We start from the raw sequence: 25,992 nt of genomic DNA on the forward strand, positions 1-25,992 counted from the left end.
ATTTGTGATTATGTATCAATTTTAAGCAGTAAACAACAATCCCAATCAAACAATCAAGACAAATCAACACAACGATTTTACGGGGAAAAACCACAATTGGACACCTCCAATTGTGATAAAAAACCACAGGCAACAGCCACAAAACAATCCACTAAGAAGATATAAAGGAATTACACAGGTATACTCTTAATTACCTAGCGAATCCATGCCCGAATTGAACCAACCTCTATGTGTCTCTTCCAACCCCGTCTTCACCTTGGAATTGTCTTGACGATGAGCCACTCTGGAATCCACCAAAGTTTCAGGCTCGAATTCTTCAGAATCCACCGAAGAACAACTCTCTCTCTCTCTTTTGTGTAGAATAAACAAACAAACCTTTGATGTATGCTTCTTAAACCATGAGTCGAATACTAAAAAAAAACATCAAAGAAAACTAGCAAAAATATCCCCAGATATAAACCTTAGAATCCAAAAAGAAGATCTGGAGAAGTTGTCCAAGTTTTGGAAGAAACCCAACTACTTATAGAAAACTAAAGTAATCCTAGTTTTGGAAGAAAACCAAATCCTTATAGAAATCCAAGATAATCCTAGTTTTGGAAGAAAACCAAATCCTTATAGAAATCCAAAGTAATCCTAGATTTGACCCAACACGCGAATTTATAGAATCTGTGTTCGCGCGGTCGGCTCGAGCGTGGGAATGTCCGCTCGAGCGGAGGCTTCAAAATTGAGTGATTCATATAGGCTTCATGCTCGAGCGGAAGCTTCCACGCTCGATCGGATAATCACACCATCCAGTACTTTTTCAAGCGAAACAGAGATGTTGTGAGCTTGTAATCCCCGCTCGAGCGGGATGACCAAAATTGGAAAATCTGGAACACTAGATCCTGTAACAACCTCGGTTTTGATCCATGGAAATTGACAAAGGCACGACTCGGGTTGGATTCGCATCTAATAAACTCATAGCCTTACTGGAAAAAAGATACGAAAATAAATACAACTGAAAGGAGTTTTGTCAAACGGGTTTGCCAAGAATAAAACCTAACAACCACTACTGGGAGAAGATGACCAAGATAACCAATGGGGAATGAACCAGATATTGGTGAGGATTTTTACGATCAACTCTCAGCAGCAGACCTTGATGACCTTTCAGATAGAATGTATGGATGAAAAAAAAAAAAAAAAGTGTCATATTTTGAATATTAGATGGTAGATATTGTACGTCATAGTAAGGAATGATGGGTAGTGTTTGGTTTAATTTTAAAATCATAATTTCAATTAAAAATTTGAAAAATTCATTTTTTTTTTAAAATTTTGTTCTTTAAAATATTTTTTTATTTTTTATTTCTTGAAAAATTACTTTTTTCAGAAAATATTTTTTTATTTTTGTTTTTCAAGAAAAATATTTTTTAATTTTTTGAAAAAAATTATTTTGTTATTTTTTTAAGTATTGGCCAAATAATTTGTTATGATTTAGATATATATGGGTGATCCAAAAATTTTTAAAATTTAAAAAGAATTTTTTTAAAAATTAAATATTTAAAAAATAAGAAAATATTTAAAATAAAAATTAAATATTTAAAAAAATAAAACGTACAAATGTAGAAAATATAGTGCATATTAACAAAAAAAAATAAATATTTACAATAAAAAATATTTACCCCAAAAAAATAAAATTAAGAATTTTTTAAAATATTTATTAAAAAAATAAACCCAAAACAATTTTAAAATATAATTCAAAATTCATAATCAAATAAGTTTTTCCTTTTCAAAATTTATTTCAAAAACTGATCTTTGAAAACATAACTACACATTCAAATCATGATTCTAAAACTATATCAAATAGTGCCATGATGTCTCGTAAAATCTAAAAAAATAATTTTTTTGGTTTTTTTTTTTTATTTCAGATGAAAATAAATTAACAAAAAAAATATATTAAAAAAACATACCCTAAACACTCACGGAGAGGGAAAATTTTATTCATACACATCATTTATATTGTTTTGATATAAATTTTTAAATAAAATTTAAATACTTAAACATAAACTTCTGAAACAAAACACAGTGTTCTGATAAAAAAATTTGGAAAAAGTATTCCTCCATACTTTTTCATACAGTTTTTATGGGGTTTTAATTCAAATCCGCACTAATAATCCGAACCATCTATCTCGTAAATCTTGCAATGAAAGTCATTCATTCAAAAAATTAATTTCATCAGACAATTATAAACATAGAAACAAATCACATTTTGTTTTATAAAATAGATGGTTTAAATTTAATTATATTTACCATTCATTTTAAGAAAATAAAATGCAATTGATTTTTGTATTTACAATTTTGTGATGAAGCTAATTTTTTGCATGAATGATCTTCATTGCGTACGAGATAGATGATTTGGATTATCAATACGGGTCCTAATTAAAATCTATAAAAAGAATATGGAGTGATATGGAGAGATGATATATGGAGAAGAGAGCTTATCCAAAAATTTGTATCTCAACATTTAATATTATTCAAAATTTTATATCCAAACAATTCAAATAACATGTAATAAAATTTATGTGATGGGCTAAATGTAGTGTTCCAAAGTTGTCTTCAAAGGCTCAAGTAGATCTCCAGGATTCGAAACCCAGCAACCACCCTCATCCTTAAGGGTAATCACCCTCGAGTTTCTTCTTTTAGCCAGGGTGGAAACATGGAAGAACTTGGTATTTCTTTCTCCCATTGTTATCCAATTAGCTTTGGACTTTTGAAACCAAAGAAGCTCTTCTTGATACAAAAAATTATTATACTCTTTGTGAATAGGCTCCGACCCCTCCTTGTTAAAATTGTTAGTCCAAACCAAAACAGCTTTGTCCCAGGTAGGTTCACTAATGACAATATCAGCATTGCCCAAGAAATTATCCATACTCTTAGATCTAAGAAAGGGACTAAAGCTGAGATGATTTTTAAAATTGACTTGGAGAAAGCCTACGATAATGTGGCTTGGACTTTCCTTCGGGATACATTATTGGAGCTAAATCTGAATTTGAGTTGGGTGGAGTTGATTATGAATTGTGTTACATCTGTGAATTCCACCATTCTTTGGAATGGGGAACAGGTTCGGGATTTTCATCCTAGGAAAGGCCTCCGCCAGGGAGGTCTCCTGTCCCCCTACCTCTTTGTGTTATGTATGGAGAGGCTCTCTAACTTGATTCTTGACAGAGTTAATTGTGGCCAGTGGAAGGGTATCAAAGCTTCTTTAAGAGGCCCTGCAATCTCTCACTTATTTTTCACTGATGATTTATTATTATTTGCGAAAGCAGACACTAAAAATTGTGAGACCATTATGGAGGTTCTTAACTATTTTAGTAATCACTCTGGTTTGAAAGTGAACTTGGCTAAGTCTAAGTTATTTGTCTTCCCAAATGTGTGTAATTCTAGAGCTAGGAACTTGAGTGCTTTATGTGGTATCCCTATCACCCAAGATTTGGGAAAGTATCTTGGGATACCCATGCTTCATAAGAAAGTTAACAGAGCTCATTTTTCTTCTATTTTTGATAAGCTTCAAGGGAAGCTATTGAGTTGGAAAGCTAATATGCTGTCTTTGGTAGGTAAAGCCACCCTTATAAAATCTGTGACTGCTGCTCTACTTGCATATACCATGCAAACTATGAAGCTACCTGTTAATGTGTGCAATGACTTGGACAGAGTTAACCGAAACTTTCTTTGGGGAGAGGTGGGTAATTCTAAAAAAATTCACTTGGTCAAGTGGAACACTGTGTGTAAAAGCATGAAAATAGGAGGTCTGGGTATTAGAAAGGCTAAGCATAACAACACTGCTTTACTTTCTAAGTTGGGTTGGAAGTTACTCAAAGGTGAGAACTGTCTGTGGACTGAAGTGATTAAGGCTAAATACCTCCAAGAGGGGTCTCTTCTTGACTATTCCAGTAAGAGAAGAGCTTCTCACACTTGGAAAGATATCCTTAGTACAAGAGAGACTCTTGTGAAAGGTAGGAAGTGGTCTGTTGGGGATGGAACTCAAATCTCCATCTGGTTTGATTGGTGGTGTGGAGAGAGTAATTTAGCATCACTCTTTCCACATTCACCTCTCATTAATTCTGAAACTGTCAATCTTCTTTTAGATGAGGAAGGTGATTGGGATATCTTTAAGTTGAATTCTAAGCTTCCTAGAGAGGCTGTTGATCTTGCTCTAAAAGTTCATTTGCCACGTTTTGTTACGTATCCTGATACACCTCATTGGTATGGTTCTGGTTCTGGTGACTTTTCAACAGCTTCAGCTTATGAGATGGTGGCCATTCATGAGGCCGAAAATTGCAACTGGCTTTGGTTGTGGAAGTTAAAACTACCCCCAAAAAATCAAGGGCTTTGTGTGGGTTGTCTTACATGGCAAGTTACTCTCGAACAGCCTAAGAATCAAGATAGGTCTTACTGACATTGCTGAGTGCAGTAGATGTGGTTGTCAATGGGAAGATATTGATCATATTTTCAGAGACTGCCCTAAAGCAGTCATTATATGGAGTAGTATGGGTAGTTTGGAGTGGTTGTCTAGGGATCGACATATCCCGTTGCCAACTTCGTTGGAATCAAATCTCAAAAACAAACCTTCTTCTATTTTAGATCCTACCCTTTTTGCTGTTATTCTTTGGCAAATTTGGAAAGACCGCAACAAAAAAGTTTTTGATAATGTTGAACTTCATTGGTATCAAAGTATTTTACTTTCATGTAATTATGCTTCTGCGATCAAGGAAGCATTTAGATCTTCTGCTTTAAATCCTAGTCATTATGATGTGGTTATTAATTGGTGCCCTCCTTTTGTAGGTAAACTAAAGATGAACACTGATGGTAGTGTAAAAGGAGACCCAGGGGAAGGAGGCTTTGGTGGTCTTATTTGTGATGAAAGAGGCATCTGGCTAATTGGCTACTATGGAAAGCTTGATGTTTGTACAAGTTTAGAGGCGGAGCTTTGGGCTATTTACCGAGGCTTAACTATAGCCTTTGAGAAGGGATATAAAGATCTCACTATTGAAATAGATTCATCAACAATGATTCATCCCACTAAAAACATCACCACTAATAGCACTAATGCATTAAAAAAGTAAAAAAAAAAAAAAAAAATACAACTCCAAGACCAAAACATCATATCATTAATGACGGGACCCACTGCCACCTAATTAGTGGGAGCACTAATTAGTGCTCCCAAGCATTTTTCTAGATTCATTATCTGCAATTGAGTTATTGAAAGAAGGCTTCGTGGTCTCTTCTTCGCTTAGAAGCTTGGTGGAGGACTCCAAATTCCTTATGCAAAGGTGTGGTTATACCATTCAACATGTTTTGCGTGAAGGGAATAATAGTGCGGATGGTCTGGCAAAGTTGGGTGCCACTCAAGCTGAGCCTCTTGTAGTCATGGATGAGGCCCCTATAGCAATTAGAGGGTTAGTGATAACTGATATGGTTGGAAGGGGCTACCTTAGGCCCTGATCTGTGCTCCCCTTCTGCTGGTGTTTCTTTTTGCTTTTCTTTCTTTTGTTTTCTGTTTGCTCTTTCCGTTTCCGATGTACCCAAAAAAAAAAGAGGCTCAAGCAGATAAACGGAAATCATGTGATGTTTATGTCGTCCACGCGATTTCAATTAAAAATTGTTTCTATTTTTGTTAAATAAAAATAAATGTCAACTTCACGTGCATTGCATGTGTGTCTCCCTCCAAGTAGGGATGGTCATTCACCGGATCAAGCCTATTATAATTTGAACATCGGAGCTATCTAATTAATTCAAGTACGATTTTAAATAAATTATAATTCTCAAGTTTGTCTATCGAATCATATACATAAGTTATAAAAATAAAATAAAAAATTAAACATCATAATAACTGTTAGTTTTTCATAAATAGACATAGCCTATAAAGTAACTAACCATAAAAAATTTAATACTATAGTAATTAGAACATTACAAAAAGGATTTTAAACCAAACACACTAATAATTCCAAAAGTTCAAAATTTTTTAAACCAAAGTGTTGGTAATGCATCAAACTAAAAAAATATATCCATAATTTAAATTTCAAATTTCTTCAAACATTTTTTTGTGAATGTCTTCAGCAAAATAATGACCACTTGAATATCTTACAAATCACATGGCCAACAATAAAAAGGTATATATTTTCAATATATTATATTAATTATTTAAATTAAATTAAATTAAATATGTAGTAGATCGGACCGGGCCGAGCCAGACCAAAAATATAATTCTCAAATTCAACTCATTAGTCAATTGGACTGAAAATATCAACCCAGTCTAACCTTATGGATTAAATAATATTCCCAAATTCTAAAATATATTCTCAAACCCAACCCATTGATTTTTTCATTTTTTTATGAAAATAATTTTAAATTTTTTTGAAAAAAATTCTTAAACGAATTTTTAAAAATCAAACAAACAGATTGATTGAGCTATTTTTAAAAAACAATTTTAGATTTAAAATTTTATTTTAAGATTTTTTTTTTGGTACATCGGAAAGTGGGAAACATATTTTCATGAAGTAGCATGAAATAAATAAATTCAAAATATTGAAGTGTAGATTGTACTTACTTCCAAGGTATATATTCGAGCATAGTTAAGGTGATCAACAACTGTAATTATTCAAGGCGTTCACAGAAAAAAAAAAAAACTATAATTATTCAAGTGTCCACAAAATATATATATCTTATGGTGCGATAATCTAAGTGTTAGTACAATTTCAACGGTGATTTATTAGAGTTGCTATTGCTATAAAATAATATAAAATTTATTTTTTTCATTTCTAACGGTGAACTATCAGAACTGTTAAATTATACATTTGTTATATTTTATACCAAATTTGGCACAAGTATTTTCTATAATTAAAGTTGCCATCACAACAACATTGTCCAAAATTACTGTTCCTCTTTTTCCTATTCCCTCCCTCAATCATAATTTTAGAATATTTAAGAATTTAACCAATAGAATTTTGCAAACCCAATCATCCGGGAGGTTGTCTGGCTCGTCGATCGGTTGATGTTGGTTCAATGTTGGTTAAGCTAAAAAATAACAATTTGACCATTGAAACAATATTATCTTATAACTTTTTTACATTGTTCATCACTAAATTATAACTTTAACTGTTAATTTTACTTATTTACCGTTGTAGTTGCTAATTTCAGCATCATTACCAAAAAAATAACAAAATCACACCGTAAGAAGTCAAACAAATAGAAGAAAAGAAAAGAAAAGGAAAGAAAAGAAAAAAAAAATAGAAGCTTTGCCTTTATTAATACTCTTAATCCATGTTTATCATTTAAAAGTCCATTGATAACTATAATATTTCTAGATTTAGCTACAGGCCCATTATCAGGAACATCAACAAAAGCATGGATATTGACTTCAATATATATATATATATATATATATATATATATATATATATTTTTTTTTTTTTTTTTTTTAAGGGAAAATCATGTTATTTCAAATTTTATGCAAAATTTTGTTTAGCTGAGTAAATTCAAAAAAGAAATGCTACACATGTTTAGGGTTTAGGGCACAACAATATATAGACACAAAGGTAGTACAATTTACATTAATAAATTGAAAATTCAATTATAAATGAGTTTAAGATAGACCTCACTGAAAAACTCAATACTCACTACTAACATAAACTTACCATACTTAAGATTTTGTATGAACGTAATTTCGTAGTCTTAATTTAAGTGATTGTACCTTTTGACTTAAAAAAAAAAAAAAGTTAGGCATTTTAAGTTTTGTAAAAAATATCGACTGCTCATAATAATAATTAAATTTAAAATCTCACTAACCAAACCTTTGGCAAAAATAAAACATAAAACAAAATCTTTGTCAAATCAGATTAACTATTTTTTTTCTTCTTGTTCTACTTATGTTTTCCACCTTTTATCATTTTAATTTTAAAATTTGGCAAGGGCACACGTGTATCAAATATATTAGTATATGTCTTTTTTTTTTCTTTCCATTTTTAAATTAAAAACACTCATAATGTTATCAAAACAAAACTTAATCTCGAATATTAATTTGTCTTTTATATTATTATATCAATAAAGCTTCGGACCTCCAGTAAGGTACTGGGAGTCGCGTGTGATTGGTAAAAAAAAATTATTTTTTTTTCCGACTAATGAGAAACCGACACGTTACTGAGAATAGTTGGGGGTCACCCCACTGGGGTCGGAAGCATCACTCTTTATTATATATTACTTGGAGGCCTAGGACCCTGTTTGGCGTCACAACTTGCGTGTTTGTCACGTGGGAAAATATTTTCCCTATGATTTTCTCATCCCTTTTAAAGGCACGCTGTTGTTCTAATATATAACACTCACATTTCCACTTTCCCTCCCATCAAATTTTAATTCTCTTCCTCATTTTCTTCACTCTCATCTGTCATTCTTTATCAAGATTTTTTTCTTCATTTATGCCTTGTTTTTGTTCCTTTCCCACAAACCCATTTCGCACCACAAGTTCACCCACAAGACCAACTAGCCTAATCCTGACTTTTTCGATAATTCATTGACTCAATCATTGTTTTAATTGCTTGTCTCCATCTGGGTTTAGCCCAAAATTAATGTTAATCCATTTGTTTCTCTCTCTCCTCCATTGTATGATCAGAGTTTTTTCTTAGTTATCAAATCTCTTGTTCTCTCCGAACCAACGAAGAAACCCAAGAATTCTCTTGTTCAAGTGGGAATTGTATATTATTATAATTAGGGGTTATTTATAAGTGTGGTGTTTGGTGGTTTTCATTGGATTGTTTGATAAAGAGTGAAGTAGTTGAGATTTGATAAAGTCGTTAGTTTAATGGAGTTGAAAATGTTTAGTTCAGAGAGACTGTTTTCAAGACCATTTTTAAGTCAGAGGAACGTTCTTGTCAAGAGCTCTCCACGGTTGTGTTTTTGCACAGGTAAAGAGTTAATTAATTAGATACCCAAATTGGAATTTTAGTTGTTTTTTTGTGCTTTTCAAATCAGAATTCTCAGAATGGGAAAAGGTAAAAAAATGCCCATGTTGTTTCTTTTTCCTCTATAGATTCTCTGTAACCAATCATTCAGTTATTTGTGTTCACTGGGCCTGCCCTTATTGTATTCTTGAAATTGAAATGCAAATTTTGTTTTGGGTGTAAATTAGTGATGGATCTGAAATTGTTTTGGTGGGATTGATTGAGATTGAAATAGAAGGAATACAAAATTAATGGAAGCAAATGCACAATCCATTGCCAAGAACATTACCTTTCATTCCTCCTTTTGCTGATGAATACATCATAACTCTCTCTCTCTCATGCTTATGCTGTGTTTGGATCTTGTGAAGTCGTTTGCAAAGGGAAAAGAAAATAAAAGAGATTTGTGAAGAAAAAAAGAAATTAGCTTCTATTTCATTCCTTTTATTTTTTCTCCATTCATGTCTTCACAAAATCAAGATCCAAACAGTGCCTAAGGAATTCAGGATCCATCTATTAAATGTTCAATTCCAAAGTGAGTGATTTGCTTCTCATTTTTTCCTGGTTTTTATGTTCAGGCATTTCTCCTAAGGTATCTTATCTGAGTACTTCAAATAAAGCCATTATTAGCTCAGTTGGCCAAGAAAATTTTGCTGTAGAGACTTTTCAGTATCACATCAATGGAACAAGTGGTGCCAATTCAAGTCTGTTTTTCAGAGAAATGGGAGTACTTGATGCATTTGATGATGAATATGGAGGAGTTATAGTTAATCCGGAAAGATTACCGCCTCACCCAAAAGTCTTTGCCTCTAGACTTCATTTGTCACTTTCTCACTGGAAAACAAAGGTAATTTATCTTCATGTGTTTTGAATTTCCGGCTGTTCGTAGGCATAATGTAATTGCATCGTCTATGCGAGGTGGCTGAAAATTATTTGTTTAATCATAAGTGTCAACAGCAGGACTTCTAGTGTTTGAACTTGTAGGATTACTCTGCTCACAAAATAAGGCGCTCAATACCATGATATTTTAATAAACACTTGGATAAATAAATGTAAAAATTTCAGTTGTTTTCCTTGATAAGAAATTCAGTGATTTTGGATGATTTCTGTATGATTCTGTAGTCACTTGTATAAACCCAAAATTTATAACCCTATTTCACGTGGTTCTGAAAAATTGTTTCCAAAAAACTAATTTCAAAATTTCCAAATCTAATTTCACACAAAAATGAAAAGTTCAAAAAGTATTTTCATTTTTTTTTTCTTTCTGAAAACACAAAAAATAAAAATGAAGACAACAAAAATATAACCAAACAAGGTTATAGAATGATAAAAATTTTGTTTTGTGTTCTGGTTGTGGTCTTTCTGCTGATTATTTCCTTTATGGAGCCTTTGGACTTAAAATAAAATAAAAAATTCTCAGAATGGGATACAATCGATTTTCATTTATATATCTAGTACATCCAAAGTATTTACTATCTTTTGTCTTAAAATTGCAGGGGAAGAAAGGAGTTTGGCTTAAGTTGCCACTGGAAAGATCTGAGCTTGTTCCTTTAGCAGTAGAGGTAAACACTTTTCTTGTTGAACTAGAAGTATAAGAAACTTATTTGAACCTCATAGATTTTAACCACATAAATGAAATTTATCTAAAGAATTTGTTGCCATTGGATGCCGACTCTTCCACACTTTGATTTATAATTGACGAATCAATACAATCTCTAAAATTTGATATTTAATTATAGGAAGGATTCAAGTATCACCATGCTGAAAGAGGATATGTGATGCTGACATACTGGATTCCTGAAGGACTTTCCATGCTTCCCGCTAATGCTTCTCATCAAGTGGGAGTTGGGGGATTTGTGATCAATGACAAATATGAGGTATGCTTGCTTGTCTCAGTAACCAAGTTTATAAAAGCACTTTTATAGTTTTGGCCAGCTAAATATTCTTTTTTAAACTACTTGATTTAGTTTGAATTCATGAAAAACTCACATTATTGTACTTGAATGGTTTATAGCACTATAAATAGAATTGCTCAATGAACTATTGTAAAACTCTTTGCTGTTAATTTTATTGTTTTGATATCCTATGTGTTTCTTGAATGCTACCAAGAGTGCTGTTTTCTGTAATTTTACTTCATTCATATCGTGTTTGCTAAAGTCTTTGGCGGAATTATTCTTGTCATATTTTCTAATAAAACATAGGTGCTTAAAGGAACAACTTTGATCAATTTGTTTGCGTCAATATGATGATAACGTCTGTTATGTGTCCCAATTCTAACCTTCTATCTTAAATTTGCTTTGATGCTGGAAAATTCTATCATTCTAATACAATGATTTCTTACAATTATCTACAGGTGCTTGTAGTACAAGAGAAGCATTGTTCTCTAGCACTTGCTGGCCTTTGGAAAATACCAACTGGTTTCATTCTTGAGGTGTGTTTTCCCATTTGAAATTTCAACCTCGATGTTTTTGGATGCATATAATGTAAATAGAGATTATTAAAGCTTGAAAATTATCGCTTATTTATTTTTTTTGAACTGTTATAGTCAGAGGAGATATTTACTGGAGCTGTAAGAGAGGTCAAGGAGGAAACGGGCGTAAGGACTTTAAACCTAATATATTTCTTCTCTTACCTATTTACTTCTGAAATCATAATTCAGTTTTTGCATCGAACAATCTAGAATGCGAATAAAACTTTTCAATGAATGTTAACCGCTTTTTATTTTTTTTATTGCAGATTGATACCGAATTTGTGGAAGTCATAGCTTTCAGGTAACAACGATATGTTTTTTTTTTTTTTTTTGCAATTAAATTAAAACATGGCCAAACAATGTCCTCTTCAACCGAATCAAACCATAGTCACCCCATGTCTACTCACCTGAAAAATATATGATTTGGACCAACTATTGGGCGTTATTTGATTTGAAAATTACCCGACTTTGCCTTAGCTAGCATGACATACATAATTGAAGTGAATGTTGACAAAGGTTTAAAAATTATCGGGAAAAATAATATTGATGTCCTATTCAATCCATATGCAGTGTGTTTGTAATGGTTGCTATTTTGAATGACACTGAAAGTGATTTTTTCTTTAAACATCATCTCATAGATCACATCCTCTCTGTGAACTTCGATTCCAGGCATGCTCACAATGTTGCTTTTGAAAAGTCGGATTTGTTCTTCATCTGCATGTTGAGACCCCTATCGGCTCAGATTATTATTGATGACCTTGAAGTTCAAGCCGCAAAGGTAAATACTAAATACCTTACCTAACAGGATAATGGAGTAGGCAATTTATGTCTGTGTCTACTCTGTACCCCACTTTTCATCTGTAACAACTCATTATCTAGGGCTTGATCGCTTTACAACACATCCATTTTTCTTGATTTTAATTTGGGTATTTTCATTTCATCGAGCAGTGGATGCCTCTAGTTGAGTTTGTCGAGCAGCCGCTGATCAAAGGGGACTGCATGTTCAAGAAAGTCACTGACATTTGCATTGCACGTCTAGGGAAGCATTACTGCGGATTATCTTCTCATCAACTGGTTTCCAAATTTGATGGCAGACTATCCTCCTTGTACTATAATGTAGTTGAGGACGGAAATTTCAACTGTCAAATCAGTTAAAATTATTACACGGTATTGGGTAGACTGAACCTCATAAGTTAGCTATTGAGGTGAGGCTCTCCTCATGTTTATATATTGTACATTACTTTTTGTACTTTTTTTGATTTCTTACTTTTTGTACATAGATGATGTGGAATTTCACTTCGCATCTTCATTCACGCACAGTGTGCTCTTCGGTACAAAAATAATGTGCAATATATAAGCGGGAGAGCATTCTTACCTCAATAACTAGTTTTTGGGGTTAGTCTTACCAAAGACGGTGTAATATGATATCAAAGCTGGAGCACCCAAGGATGGATAGGGAATGTGTCCCTTTCATGCAGCAGGTGCTGCCCAGTGAGGATACTGCACGTAAAGTAGGGTGTGAAGTGAAATCTTACATAATGTGCAGATATAAATGTGAGAGGATCCTCACTTCAATAGTTAACTTTTGAAGTCGAATTGAGGGGATATAGAAACAACTCACTCAAGAAGTAACACTCACTTGATCACATATTACAACAGATCATTACTTGTAAGTTGTAACTGCAAATGTCTGTTTTCTTGTACATTCTTGTAAATACAGAATGCAGCTATTGTATATTCTTATGTTCACATTTTCTTTTTTTAACTATTATATTCACGTTTAATGTTCTTTGGATTATTCCCTTTTCCTTTTTTCTTTTTCTTTTTCTTTTGTCGCATTTGATATGACAAAAGATACAGAAAAGGGCTATTAATATTTGGTTGCAAAATTGAATTGGACCATTGCATTTTGCTGTTCTGGAATCCCAGTAACCATTGAAACGCTAAAATTTTGAATTTATTGATGGAAAACAAAATGAAAGAGAAATGAAATTACTAGGTATTGGGATTGAAATGGATTCTTTTTTTTCTTCCACTTTCCTATTCCTTTTAATTCTAGGAACCAAACAAAATATTATTGAACAATAAGTTATGGGATGAATGGACTAATCCAAATGCTAAAATATGCAACAACCACCTATTAGTAGCCTAATTCTTGGCCTTTGGAAAAAACTAATGCCATGATTGGCAATAAGGAATTCATAGCCTTGGTGAATTTTGAGGGTTATTTCAAGGGAGATTTGGCCACAACTCCCTCAAACCTTTCGTTTTTTGTCAAAAGGACAACCAAAAAAAAAATAAATTCAATACTTGCAAAACTCCCTCACAGCTCCATTTTTTTGTTAAAAGGACAATTTTACTTTGATTCATAGTAAAATTTTACTCTAAATCAAAGTAAATTTTTATTTTGAATCAAAGTAAATTTTGCAATTTCCCCTGTGAACAAATAAAAAAAGGGAACGAACAAAAAACAGAGGTTTACAGGGGAACGAGTGAACGAATGAGAGAAATAGAGAGAGAGAGAGACAGAGAGAGAGGGAGATGGATCGAAGGAGAGAGAGAAACAAAGTCAAAAAGAGAGAGAGAGAACAAACTATCGATTTTCAAATCTAAGGTAGGGATGGCAATGGATAACCTACCCTGTGGGTATCCATGGAAACCCAACCCAAATACATGGGTTTTCCCCTTTTTTCTTATCCATTAGGTAGGGTAGGCGATATTCTTTGAATATCCACAGGGGATGGGTTGGGGATGGATACCCACTAATTTCCCCACATGTTTTTTTTTTTTTTTTTTTAGATTCACAACCAAAACTAAATATACATTCAATCTTTTTCTTTTATTTATTTATTTATTTTTTTCAGGTTCACAACCAACTTCTTCTTTTTTTTTTCTTTTTTTTCTTTTTTTTTAAATCCACAACCAAAGCTAAATATACCTCAAATCTTTTTTTTTATTATTATTTTTATTTTGTTATGTATTGTAATTTTTAGAATGGTTTGCTTGTTCTAAAATTTCAATTAACGAGTATGAATCTATTTGTTTTATGTTATCACACAATTTATACAACATAAAATCTATATTTAAATTATATAAGAATAAGTTCAGCTCGTATATTACCAAAAAAAAAAAAATAAGTTCAAATCTAGTTAATAAGAATAAGTTATTCTGAATCTATTCTTATTCAGCTCGTATATTTTTATAGGAATAAGTTATTCTGAAATCAAAGATAATATGAATCTATTTGTTTTATTTTTATTTTTTTAACTTATTCTGAACTTATTCTTATACGAGCAAAGATAATATGAATCTATTCTTATTGCTCGTATATTAAGCTAAATAAGTTATTCCTATTTGTTTTATTTTTATTTTTTTAACTTATTCTGAACTTATTCTTATTCAGCTCGTATATTATCTTTGAATCTATTTGCTTTTGTTGTGAATCTTACCAAAAAAAAAAAAAATTTGTTAACATTAAATATATTTAAAAAGAAATAAAAAAGATTGAAGGTACATTTAACTTTTGTTGTGAACCTTAAAAAAAAAAAAAAAAAAAAAAAGGTTGTTAACATTAAATATATTTAAAAAGAAAGAAAAAAGATTGAAGGTACATTTAGTTTTTGTTGTGAACCTTAAAATAAAAAATAAAAAAATAAAAAAAAATTGTTGTTAACATTAAATATATTAAAAAAGAAAAAAAAATTGAAGGTACATTTAGCTTTTGTTGTGAACCTTTAAAAAAAAAAAAAAAAAGTTGTTAACATTAAATATAAAAAATAAAAATAAAAATAAAATAAAAATGGGGATTAAAGTGGGTTGGGGAAAATCCAAACCTATTAGGAAATGGGGAGGGTGGTACCCATGGGGAATGGGGAATGGAGAATGGGAAAAATTTATTATAGGGGAATGGGGATGGGGAATTAATATTCACCCCATTAATCCCCATTGCCATCCCTAATCTAAGGTAACAAATCTCATATTTGAGATCATCAATTTCATATGAGATAGTGGAAACAAACAGTAACTATGAGAATGATAAGAAGGATATTTTAAAATACTAAGGACTTTTGAAAATACTTATATAATTCTTATCATTTTGACAAGATAAGTGTCTCATGAGGGATTTACGGCCAAATTTCTCTTATTTTTTCAATTAAAACAAAAGGACTGGATCAATTTCGGGGCAACATCATTTTGCCCCATCCCAAGCTCGGACGATCATGGACTACTTCATATATGAATAGTTATTTTATTCCTATATTATGTTTGTCACATTACGGCCTTGTTTGTTTGGATGGACATAATTTTAGAATTAGATTAATAATTTACAAAATACATAATCTCATGAGGTTTAGACTAATAGTTCATCATATGAGAGGCTATTAAATCTCAAGAAGGGGGTGAGATACAAAATGAGAGACTAAAGAGTGGTTCAGACTAATTGGCTAGATTACTAAATAGATAGTATTTTAGTTTCTCTTCATAATCTTAGGTCAATTCAAACATAGAATACGATATACAATAAATAAATTTTTTAAAAAAATTGATTATCTCAAAATTAGCAGTTCTAAGTTTGATAATCTCTTCTAATCTAATTCGTTCGAACAAACATGGTCTACATTTATAGTCAGACTTCCTTCAAAATCAGATAGGAGGCCTTTGAAATGAAATTGTTCATTGATTTGAAGTCGCATTTGGGAGATCCTATTTTGTGCCCTTTATTAGGGTTACATATAGGGGGTGTTTGGTAGGGCTTTTTTGAGCCAACTTATGACTTCTGGCTTTTAAAAAGTTTTTTTAGACTATTTGGTTAAACTTATTTCAAACAACTTCTGATTCTAACAACTTATTTTAAGTCAAAAAAATTGATTCTGAGAAACTGCTCACCCCTTGCTTCTGATTATCAGCTTCTGTTGTGGACATGTTAATTCACGGTTATACTCTTAATTTTTTTATTTTTTATTTTTTTAAAAATAGAAAAAGACTCAAATGGACTATAAAATATTATTATTATTTTTTATGAGAAATGTAGACAAATAGTGAATAATAAAAAATAAAAATTAATTGAAAAAGTTACTTTACAGCTTATTTAACAAACACTACTCAGCAACTTAAATCTATAATCCAACAATTATACCAAACAGATTAACAGTTTCTAATTAAAGTCATAATTTATAATCTGTTAAGCTACAATCTATAATCTGTTTTAACAGTTACACCAAACAACACCATAGTATGCTTTTTCACCACAAAAACTATTATTATCACCTTAGACCATCTCCAACGTTTCATCAAATCTGGCATCAAATTTGAAATTTGGTGAAAAAGTAACTTTTTGGTGCTCCAACGGTTTCACCAAATCAATATCAAATCGAGAATTCACCAAATCTTTCACCAAAATGAGAACACGCTCCAGGTTTCACCAAATCACTGTTTGTTACCGTTAGGGGAGACAAACCGGTTGACCGGTCGGTTGACCAACCGGTCGACCATAAAACGGTCAAACAGTTCAAATAAATAGGTTCAAACAGTTTTAAAAAAAAAAATTTGCCTTACCGGTCGACCAATCGGTTGTCTCGAAAAAAGTTTAGACAGTTCAAAAACAAGGTTCAAACAATCCAAAAAAAAAAAAAAAAAATTTTTTGCCTTCACCGGTCGACCAACCGGTTGTCCCAGCGCAAATTTGATGAAAATTTGATGAAAATGAACCATTGGAGCACTCGGTATCAGATTGAGAAAAAAGTCATTTTTTTACTCAGATTTGATAAAAAATTTGGCGAACCGTTAGAAATGCTCTTAGAGAACACACTATAAAAGTTCATCATTCTCAACTTAAAAAAAAAATAAAAAAAAAAATAGCATAAAACAACAAATATTTGTAATTTTTTATTAGAAAATCACTATGTTTGATTCCATTTTTCTAAAAACAATTTTCAGAAAATTTTACTTTCTTATTTTTCGTGTTTTTTTGTTTTTACTGAATTTTTAAAATATTTTATGCAAATTTTTTATTTTTTAGACACATCTAACATAAATACACCTAAAAAGTAAAAAAAATGTAAAAAAAATCTTTTAAAAATTCACTAATTACCATAAATACAAAAAAAATACAAGAATTCAGTACATTTTTTGTATTTTTATGTATTTCTTAATTTTTTAAAATATTTTTTCATATTTTTTTTACTTTTTAGATACATCTAAGTAAGGTACATCTAAAAAGTAAAAAAAATGTTTAAATTTTAAAAATATTTACTAAAAACAAAAATTACGAAAATTAAAAAATTCAATTCTCAAAAAACTTAATTCAGAAAACTCAAATCAAATACACTGATTGTTTTTTTGCTATATAAAGCATTTTCAAGAGATAGGGGAAAATTTTGCACAAATGTAACGAAGTAACTTTTGGTGAGAGAATAAGCAGATTCCGAAAAACAAGGCATCGTGAGCAGCCTAATAGAGAGAATACCTTGGCCTGTGAGGCTGAGAATTTGAAAATTAAATATGTGGGAAATTCAAAATATGAGAATCTTAAATAATAATATCATGATTGTGACTATTTTGAAACCCAATGATTGAGAATTTAGGGATAAAATATCCGGTGCCCTCCATTGGAAGGTTTGTTGTGGCATACAATTAACCACACTACATTAAGGGCTAGTTTGACATGTACTAAATAAGTCAAAAAGTCAAAAAGTCACTATCTTATTTAAGTCACATCATCTTATTTAAATCACATCACCTCTTTAACACATCACATCAAACCCAACCCAAACCCAACCCAAACCCACCAATAAGTCAAAAAGTGCATTTTTTTAGGACATCCCAAACCAACCCTAAAAATCACTTGAAATAATAAATTAAGGTGGCTTAGCCTCTGATCAGTTTTTTTTTTCACTTGCATATAAACTAATCACATACTTTTACATGAATGTGAGACTAACTAAAATGTGAGAGTAATCATGGGGTGTGTTTGTTGGACAAACAGGATAAGAAGATATTGTAATCTATCAGGGCCGGCCCTGAGATTTGTGGGGCCTAAGGCGCCCTGTGAAAATGGGGCCCCTCGAATATTTTTTTTTTAATAAAAAATTTATGCATAAAATGATAAGTATCTACAAATTTTTTATTTAAGTATACTTGAACATATAATCATTAAAATTATAAACTAAAATTTACTTTCATATATTAAGATAGGAAGAAATCAGTATAATGACTCCAAAACATTAAAAACTGGTTTTGTTGCTTTATAGTTTAGCAATATCCAGCTTACAATTAACCCAACGATCACTTAAATACTACTCTTCTTGCATTTTTAGCTGCAAAATCACTAATTAAGTTTGTATAATCTAATTTATCTACCAAATCCTTTTCAATAGACAATATAGCTAATCCATTCAATCTTTCTTGTGACATTGTTGATCGAAGGTAGGATTTGATCAATTTTAACTTTGAAAAACTTCTTTCTCCAGAGGCAACGGTAACTGGAATAGTCAATAATATTCTATACGCAATCTAGGCATTTGGAAAACAACCATCCATCAATTTCAAATAATTCATCACCTCAATTGGCCTACTGATTTCTTTTGGCAAAATTTCTTTGAAGACTTTCAACTCAGAAAATAAATCTCTCCCATCAATATCCATAAGCCCATCATGTTTCAAAAAGTCTTCAAGATTAGCACAATAAGTCTTCAAGCACTTATAATTGGTAGAATTTAACTTCTTCAAATCAAACAAAAATCCAAAAGTTTCATCATATATTTGAAATTGTTCAAATCTACTCTTAAGTGAAGAAAGAGCTTGATCTATTTATATATGAAATAATTAACTCTAAAGGATTCTTCAGCTGATTGTGCAACCTCTTCACTAACATTCTCATCAAAATGTTTCTTTCTACGAATGACACGCCTTTCACGAAAAATGCCTATCTTTGTCATCTAGGGGAAAATTCACACCATTACCTCTTATGGGACCTCTTTCAACTAGTAAATCCCTTAAATTTTGATCAATCTTGTCCCAGTTACTAGGGTCATAAATGTTTAGAGGTCCACATTCAACATTCACATCTTCACTTTCATTAGATTCTACATTCCCCAAATCTTCATTCTCATTCTCATTCTCATTCATATGTTCACTAGGTTGTTCAATCACCAAATCATCATGCTCATTATTACTCACACAATGAGTAGGCTCTTCAATTACCAAATCTTCATCATCATTGTCATTTGAACCCAAAATATCTACTTGTTTCTTGGTACCAAAATATTTATCAAGTGCTCCCGATTGAGATTGAATTAATTGTTCTAGTTTCATCCTCTTCTTTCTCTTTTCATTTCCAGAACTATACTTCCTAGGAAACATGGCTATAATCACAAACACTTCAATCCACAAATCACAAACACTTCAAATCAATCCACAAATCACAAACACTTAAATCCACAAATCACAATCCACTGATCTGATGGCAAATAAATTATAAAAAATAATTTAATGAAACAAAATTAGGGCAAACAAATTATTCAATTAAAACTGATAAATACCTAGGTAAAAAAATTAGGGCTAAATTATTTATTCCACTAAAATCTAATGGATAAAGAAGGTAATAAAAAAATTATGGCAAATTTATTATTCCACTAATTGGTAGAGAAAGAATATAAAAAAAAAATTAGGGCAAAATTATTTATTCCACTAAAATCTAATGGATAAAGAAGGTAATAAGAAAATTATGACAAATTTATTATTCCACTAATTGGTAGAGAAAGAATATAAAAAAAAAAAAAAAAATTAGGGCAACTTTATTTAATAAAATCTGATAGTGAGATAAAGGACTTACATGAGAGAGAGTCTGTGACATAGAGTGAATGTGAATCGCCGGGAGGAGGAGTGTGTGAATGAGGAAGAATGAGTCTATGCTTTCATCTGCGTCTGCTTGCCTTCAAGAGAGAGTGATTCACTTCATTTTGATTTGTTAAACAGAGATTGAAAAGCCACTCCACTTCGTTTCATCACTTATTCACTGCTATGCCTATGCTATTGTGTATTATATTTGTATGTATGGTTTGGGTTGGGTTGGGCCAAACACATTTTGGGCCCCTTTAAATATATTTTCAGTTTTGGGGCCCTTTAAAGCCTCCAAAGTTGTTTTCACTGTCCCACACCACATAAATTTTGGATTGGGCCCAAACACATTTTCAGTTTTTGTTTTTTTTTTTTTTTATTTATATATTTTTATTTTAATAAATATGGGCCAAACACATTTATAAATAAATATGGGCTAAATTATACATGGGCCTAATAAAACATTTGGGACCCTTTAAATTGATCTTAAAAAAAAAAAAAAATTGAACTTATAACAAATTTTTAAATTTGGGGGCCCTATTTTTGGGCCAAAATTTGGGGCCTAAGGCTTGTGCCTTACCTGCCTATAGGCAGGGCCGGCCCTGTAATCTATCGAACCATTAATGCTAAGATATATTGTCCCCAGACTATTTGGTTGAACTAGATTTGTATCAAATGTTTGTTTAATCATTGTAAGAGGGGCTAATTTGAGCCCACTAAATTATTTAGGCCCAATAGCCCAAGATTAGTGGGCCCAAATTTATCGCAAGTCCAAGACTGGCGGGACCAGATTTATCACCATCAAACGGGCTAAATGGCTCTAAGCCTCGAAAGGGTTCGGATCCACGAACCTAGAGACTTACTCAGGCCCGGACTCGAAAGGGTATTAGGCAAGCCTAGAGATCCGAGGCACTCGGACTCGAAAGAGTTCGGATCCACGAGCCTAGAGGTCCGAAATACTTGGCTTCGAACGGATTCAGACGCAATCTAGAAGTCGCTCCGTTAATGAGTCCCAGAACACTTGCGGGCTCGGAGCTTTCCGGGATCTACGCACCAGAACCATGGGCGTAATGGAGTTCGAACAAAGGACCCGATCCCGAGGACGGTGAGTGGAGACAAATTCACTCTTCGGTTAAACTAGCCTATACCCGGGTCGAGGTGGCACGACCCCGGGGGGTCCATGAGACTCGGCAATATTTTGCGGCAGGACGTCCTCTGGGACTACCCCTGACCCTTTGGGATGATTGGGGATCATTGGTTAGGTGTGGCTAAGAAGAAGGGTTCGCCGAGGGAGTGATCTCCTCTTCGGGGTTTTCTCATCCTCGGAGAAGTCACCTCCTCGGAGAGGTCACCTCCTCGGACAAGGTGGTTAGAGAGAATATCCCCCATGTGCCTTGCACATGGGCTCCATCCTACATCATGAGGTGCCTATAAATAGCACCCACCCATAGCTTTACAAGGGATGGATTTTGGAGATTTTTAACTCTTGGGAAAGAACTAATTTCCCTTCTCCATTATCAACCTTGAGAGTGAAAGTGGGAGATCCATGGGAGAGCCTTGCCATTATTCTATTCTCTAGCCATTTTGCCTTCTTCTTCACCCAATCTCTTATCTCCATCATCTCCTTTGTTGTCGTGTTCCTAAGTTGAGATTATTGAAGAATCTAAGCCTCTCATCATATTCTAGAGAATTCGAAATTGTTCTTCAAGGATCTTCGAAGATCTTCGAATTTTCCAACTCCTTTCTTGAACCCTCTCCTACATTTTGGCGACTCCACTGGGGAGGCGGATTGGTTAATGGTCACAACGAGATCTGGAATCCACACAACTCCAACAAGGATGGCAGGAGAAGATGAAGTTCACCAACAAGGATCCTCTAATGGTGGTGATGACAGAACCACGGCTCCAGATCAACCACTTTTGCTTGAAGCCATTCAAGGACTTCAAAATACTCAGCAGGAGATTCTTACCACTCTTCAGAATCTCACTCACACCATGTTGGTGATGAGTTCTAACTTTGCACCGGCGCCAAACGGAAATCAAACTGGTGGTGGAGTTATTCCCGCCGGAGCGCAAAATCAAATCCAAGGAGAAGTAAGCCCCAATCAGCCTATGGCTCATGGCAACACGGCCACAGTAACACATGCTCAAACCACAGTAGGCGGCGGCAGTTTGCCTATGCCCGGGCTCCATGGCGTGCCAAGCCAAGATCCAATGGTGACTAGGGGAGTTTCTAGTGTAATGAATGGTGCTTCGGCGACTGTTGGTGTCCAGGAAAACATAAGGAGCGTGATGGCGCAAAAGGGAGCTCTGCCCGTACCTAATCTTGTCACGCCACCAGTAAATGTTACCCAAGCACCAAGCGGGCCTCCTTTGGTGCCGACAACAAATCTGCAAGCACAACCCGGTATAGCGGCGCCGTACGGTGGACTTTACGGGCCTCAATTCAATATCCCATCACCAACTGGCTTGTCTATAGGCGCTGATGGCCAGTATCGTCAAATGTCCTCACCAATGATGAATTCGCAGCACCAGAATGGCCAAGACGCCCCTAGCTCAGTCTTCGGGTACATAAGCCAAGTCCCGGGAATACCACCATCAAACTCTCTCCCTCAACAGTTTCTTACTCTCGCCGATGTGCAGGCCATGTTCGATCTCGAACGGGGCAAGAGGACCTTACCCTCTTTGCCTGATCCAGACGTCAAGCCGCCTTACCCCATTGAGATGCTGAGCTATCCATACCCTGAGGGGTATACAGTGCCGAAGTTCATCAAGTTCGACGGCAAACAAGGAAATGCCCGAGAACATGTTGTGCGATTCATCGAGACTCTAGGTATTCATGGTTCAAACCACGTCCTCCGACTGAGAGAATTCTCTAAGTCCCTCACTGACCGAGCATATAGTTGGTATGTTAATTTGGCCCCAAACTCTGTCCGAAGTTGGGAGGAAATGGTTAACAAATTCCACTCCAAGTTCTTTCAAGTGGCGGAGAAGGTGACCACACTTACATTGTGTAAAGAGAAGCAACAAGAAAGTGAAGACATCCTTGACTACGTCAAAAGGTTTCAGGACAAGGCCGTGGATTGTCATGAAGCAGTTGAGGAGAGTTATCTGGTTCAAATTTGTCTAGAAGGGGCATTGAGCAGGTATAAAATGTTTCTAGTTAACCACAAGCTACCCACCTTCTCGCATTAATAGAAGCAGCTCGGAACATTAGCATCCCTCAGGCTCAGGAGTCCGGATTTAAAGCCAGTTACAAGACTAGTTTCAAGTCATCTCGTGGACCTATCGTCGCTGCTGCCTCTGCCCCGGATACCCGAAATTCACAAGGAGGAGGTCATAGGGGCCAGAAAAGAAAGCAATATAATGGTGAAAAGGGGAATGTTTCTTATCCATGTGGAATCGAGGAAGTGAAAGCTCTAGTTAAGGAATGGGTGGCTGACGGAGAGCTAAAATTGCCTTATGTTGAAGAAATGCCATCAAAAAAGGACCGTGAGAGCCCTGAATTTTGTGTCTACCATCGTACATTGAAACATCCGACAGAGAAGTGTTGGACTCTCAGGAAAATCTTCAGAGATAAAGTCGAGGCAGACGAATTGAGGTCCAAAAAGCGAGGGACTCAAGACATCCGAGAACAACCGTATCCTCAACACCGAGACAAGGGCAAGAATGTTGCTATGATAGCTTATGAAGGCCCAATGATCGAGGGTATCGCTAATCTCGATGACGATGACTGTTATCTGGACGACATCCTCGAGCCAGAGGGTGAGCAAGTTTACTATGGAAGTGCTCTCGATCCAGAGGGCAGAACATTTATGACTCATGGCGAAGATCCCTTTGATCCAGAAGGAGGAGAAGAATACTATGGAAGAGGAGGACACCATGTTTATGTGGCATCTTATTTTGAGGAGACCGAGGAGATGGTTAACTACGAGCCTCCAAGAGTGGAAAAAGATCCGGATCACTATGCCAAAACCCTGCAAGACTGTGTAAAGTTCAAGCAGTTCTTTGACCAGCTTGGACTTTCCAGGGAGGCAAGAACGGAAATCACCAAGTCTATCATTAATATAGCCGAGGCACACCATGAGGAATGCATGTCGACTGAGGGGTCTATCCCGAGGAAGGCAAAAGAGCAATCTAGTGCCATTACTTTCTCCGAGGCTGATCGAAAGTATCCTTTTTCTCACAATCGCCCGCTTTATGTTACTGTTTTTATTAACGGGGTTGAGTTCAAAAGGGCCTTTCTAGATAGTGGAGCCTCTATCAACATTATGACTCGCGCTACTCTAGAAAAAGCCGGAATCTCTGAAGAACGCATTGTGAAGCAGCCGATAGTCATCACTGGCTTCGGTGGAGAAAGGAGAATTACTATCGGATGCGTAACAGTTGATTTAGCCGTTGGAGAGATTCGCTCGGCCACCAAGTTCCATATTATCGATTCTGAGGCAAATTATCACATCATTCTAGGGAGGACCTGGATGCATAGATATGGGGCTGTACCATCAAGTTATCATCAGTGTGTTAAGGCTAAATGGGGAAAGAAGACGGTGACAATTCAGGCTACAGAAAGGCCGTTCGAGATCCATGAAGCTCATTATTCTGATGCCATCTACTTCACCGAACTGGCTGTCGAAGAAGTTCCCACCACCTCTAAGCCTCGAGGGGTCAAAATTCCTCGTTGGGAGGATATCAAAGATGACAAGGAGCCGATGACAGGATCAAGTAAGCGGGCGATGTCTAGACCAGAAAGTCCGCCTATTCCTCGGAAGGTGATGAAAGTTCGAGAAGGAGGCAAGATGGTGTATTATTTATGAAGGTGCGGGGAGTCGGTTTCTTCAGTCACCGACTCCGAGTCAAAAGAAGAGCCTCCTGACAATGATATAGTAATAAAGCCTGAAGTGGCTCCAGAATGTATGCAAGATGGGCCGAAGCCTCAGCCTGAACAACTTATCGAAATAGATCTGAGTGATGGACGAGATGCACCGAGGCCGGTATTCGTAAGTTCGAGCCTTAGCCCAGAAAAGCGAGAACAGTTGTTAAAGTTGATAAGCCGATACTCAGATGTGTTTGCTTGGTCATATAAGGAAATGCCCGGACTAGATCCTGACCTAGTCTCTCACTATCTTGATGTGTTCCCAAACTCCAAGCCAATTAAGCAAGCTGCTCGAAAATATCATCCAGATCTCGAAGAGAAGATTAAGGAGGAGATTGAAAAACTTCAACAGGCTGGTTTCATCCGGCCAATACAGTACCCCACGTGGTTAGCAAACATCGTGCCAGTAAAGAAGAAGAATGGCCAAATCAGAGTATGTGTAGACTTTCGAGATTTGAACAAATCTTGCCCGAAGGATGAATTCCCTCTTCCTCACATCGACACCCTCGTGGATACTACCTCGGGACACCAGATGTTCTCATTCATGGATGGATTCAGTGGATACAATCAGATTAAGATGGCTGAAGAGGACGCAGAAAAGACTGCTTTTAGAACACCTCTCGGAAACTTCTTCTATACAGTCATGCCTTTCGGACTCAAGAATGCCGGTGCAACTTACCAAAGGGCTATGACTGCAATCTTTCATGACATGATCCATCATGAGATGGAAGATTATGTTGATGATCTAGTGGTGAAATCCAAGAAAGAAGAAGACCATCTCCGAGACCTTGAGAAGGTATTCAAGAGGTGCCAGAAATTCAAAATGAGGATGAATCCTCTCAAATG

General features: G+C 34.5%; 2 protein-coding genes across 5 annotated transcripts; one reads left to right on the top strand and one right to left on the bottom strand.

Annotated features, from left to right (window-relative positions):
* The first annotated feature begins 8,346 nt into the window (after positions 1-8,346).
* Positions 8,347-13,234, top strand: LOC114310539 (nudix hydrolase 8). 4 transcript variants are annotated; one of them, XR_014344845.1, is made up of 10 exons: positions 8,347-8,933; positions 9,545-9,813; positions 10,463-10,528; positions 10,706-10,843; positions 11,320-11,397; positions 11,512-11,562; positions 11,703-11,737; positions 12,075-12,214; positions 12,385-12,641; positions 12,717-13,234. XR_014344845.1 is itself a non-coding variant. In XM_028256583.2 (9 exons), exons 1-9 carry the CDS (start codon positions 8,831-8,833, stop codon positions 12,589-12,591), a joined length of 1,056 nt encoding a protein of 351 aa, XP_028112384.2. In that variant the 5' UTR covers positions 8,347-8,830; the 3' UTR covers positions 12,592-13,234. The 4 variants fall into 4 exon arrangements, 1 of the variants encoding a protein (XP_028112384.2); XR_003646159.2 differs by having other exon boundaries at positions 12,106-12,214; XR_003646160.2 differs by having other exon boundaries at positions 12,385-13,234.
* Positions 13,235-19,347: 6,113 nt separating this feature from the next.
* LOC145802799 (uncharacterized) lies at positions 19,348-19,797 on the bottom strand. Its single transcript, XM_082895592.1, has one exon. It carries the CDS (start codon positions 19,795-19,797, stop codon positions 19,348-19,350), a length of 450 nt encoding a protein of 149 aa, XP_082751718.1.
* Between the last annotated feature and the right edge of the window lie 6,195 nt (positions 19,798-25,992).

Source organism: Camellia sinensis, chromosome 11 (assembly GCF_055761805.1).
Source record: "Camellia sinensis isolate YWXY chromosome 11, ASM5576180v1, whole genome shotgun sequence".
In the NCBI taxonomy this organism is placed as follows: domain Eukaryota; kingdom Viridiplantae; phylum Streptophyta; class Magnoliopsida; order Ericales; family Theaceae; genus Camellia; species Camellia sinensis.

What these genes read in the sequence shown, in the direction of transcription:
- LOC114310539 (XM_028256583.2), top strand. Translation starts at nt 8,831, where the DNA reads ATGGAGTTGAAAATGTTTAGTTCAGAGAGACTGTTTTCAAGACCATTT. An exon ending in TTGTTCCTTTAGCAGTAGAG is followed by an intron (nt 10,529 to 10,705) that starts GTAAACACTTTT and finishes ATTTAATTATAG; the next exon opens with GAAGGATTCAAGTATCACCA. An exon ending in AGGTCAAGGAGGAAACGGGC is followed by an intron (nt 11,563 to 11,702) that starts GTAAGGACTTTA and finishes TTTTTATTGCAG; the next exon opens with ATTGATACCGAATTTGTGGA.
- LOC145802799 (XM_082895592.1), bottom strand. Translation starts at nt 19,797, where the DNA reads ATGTTTCCTAGGAAGTATAGTTCTGGAAATGAAAAGAGAAAGAAGAGG.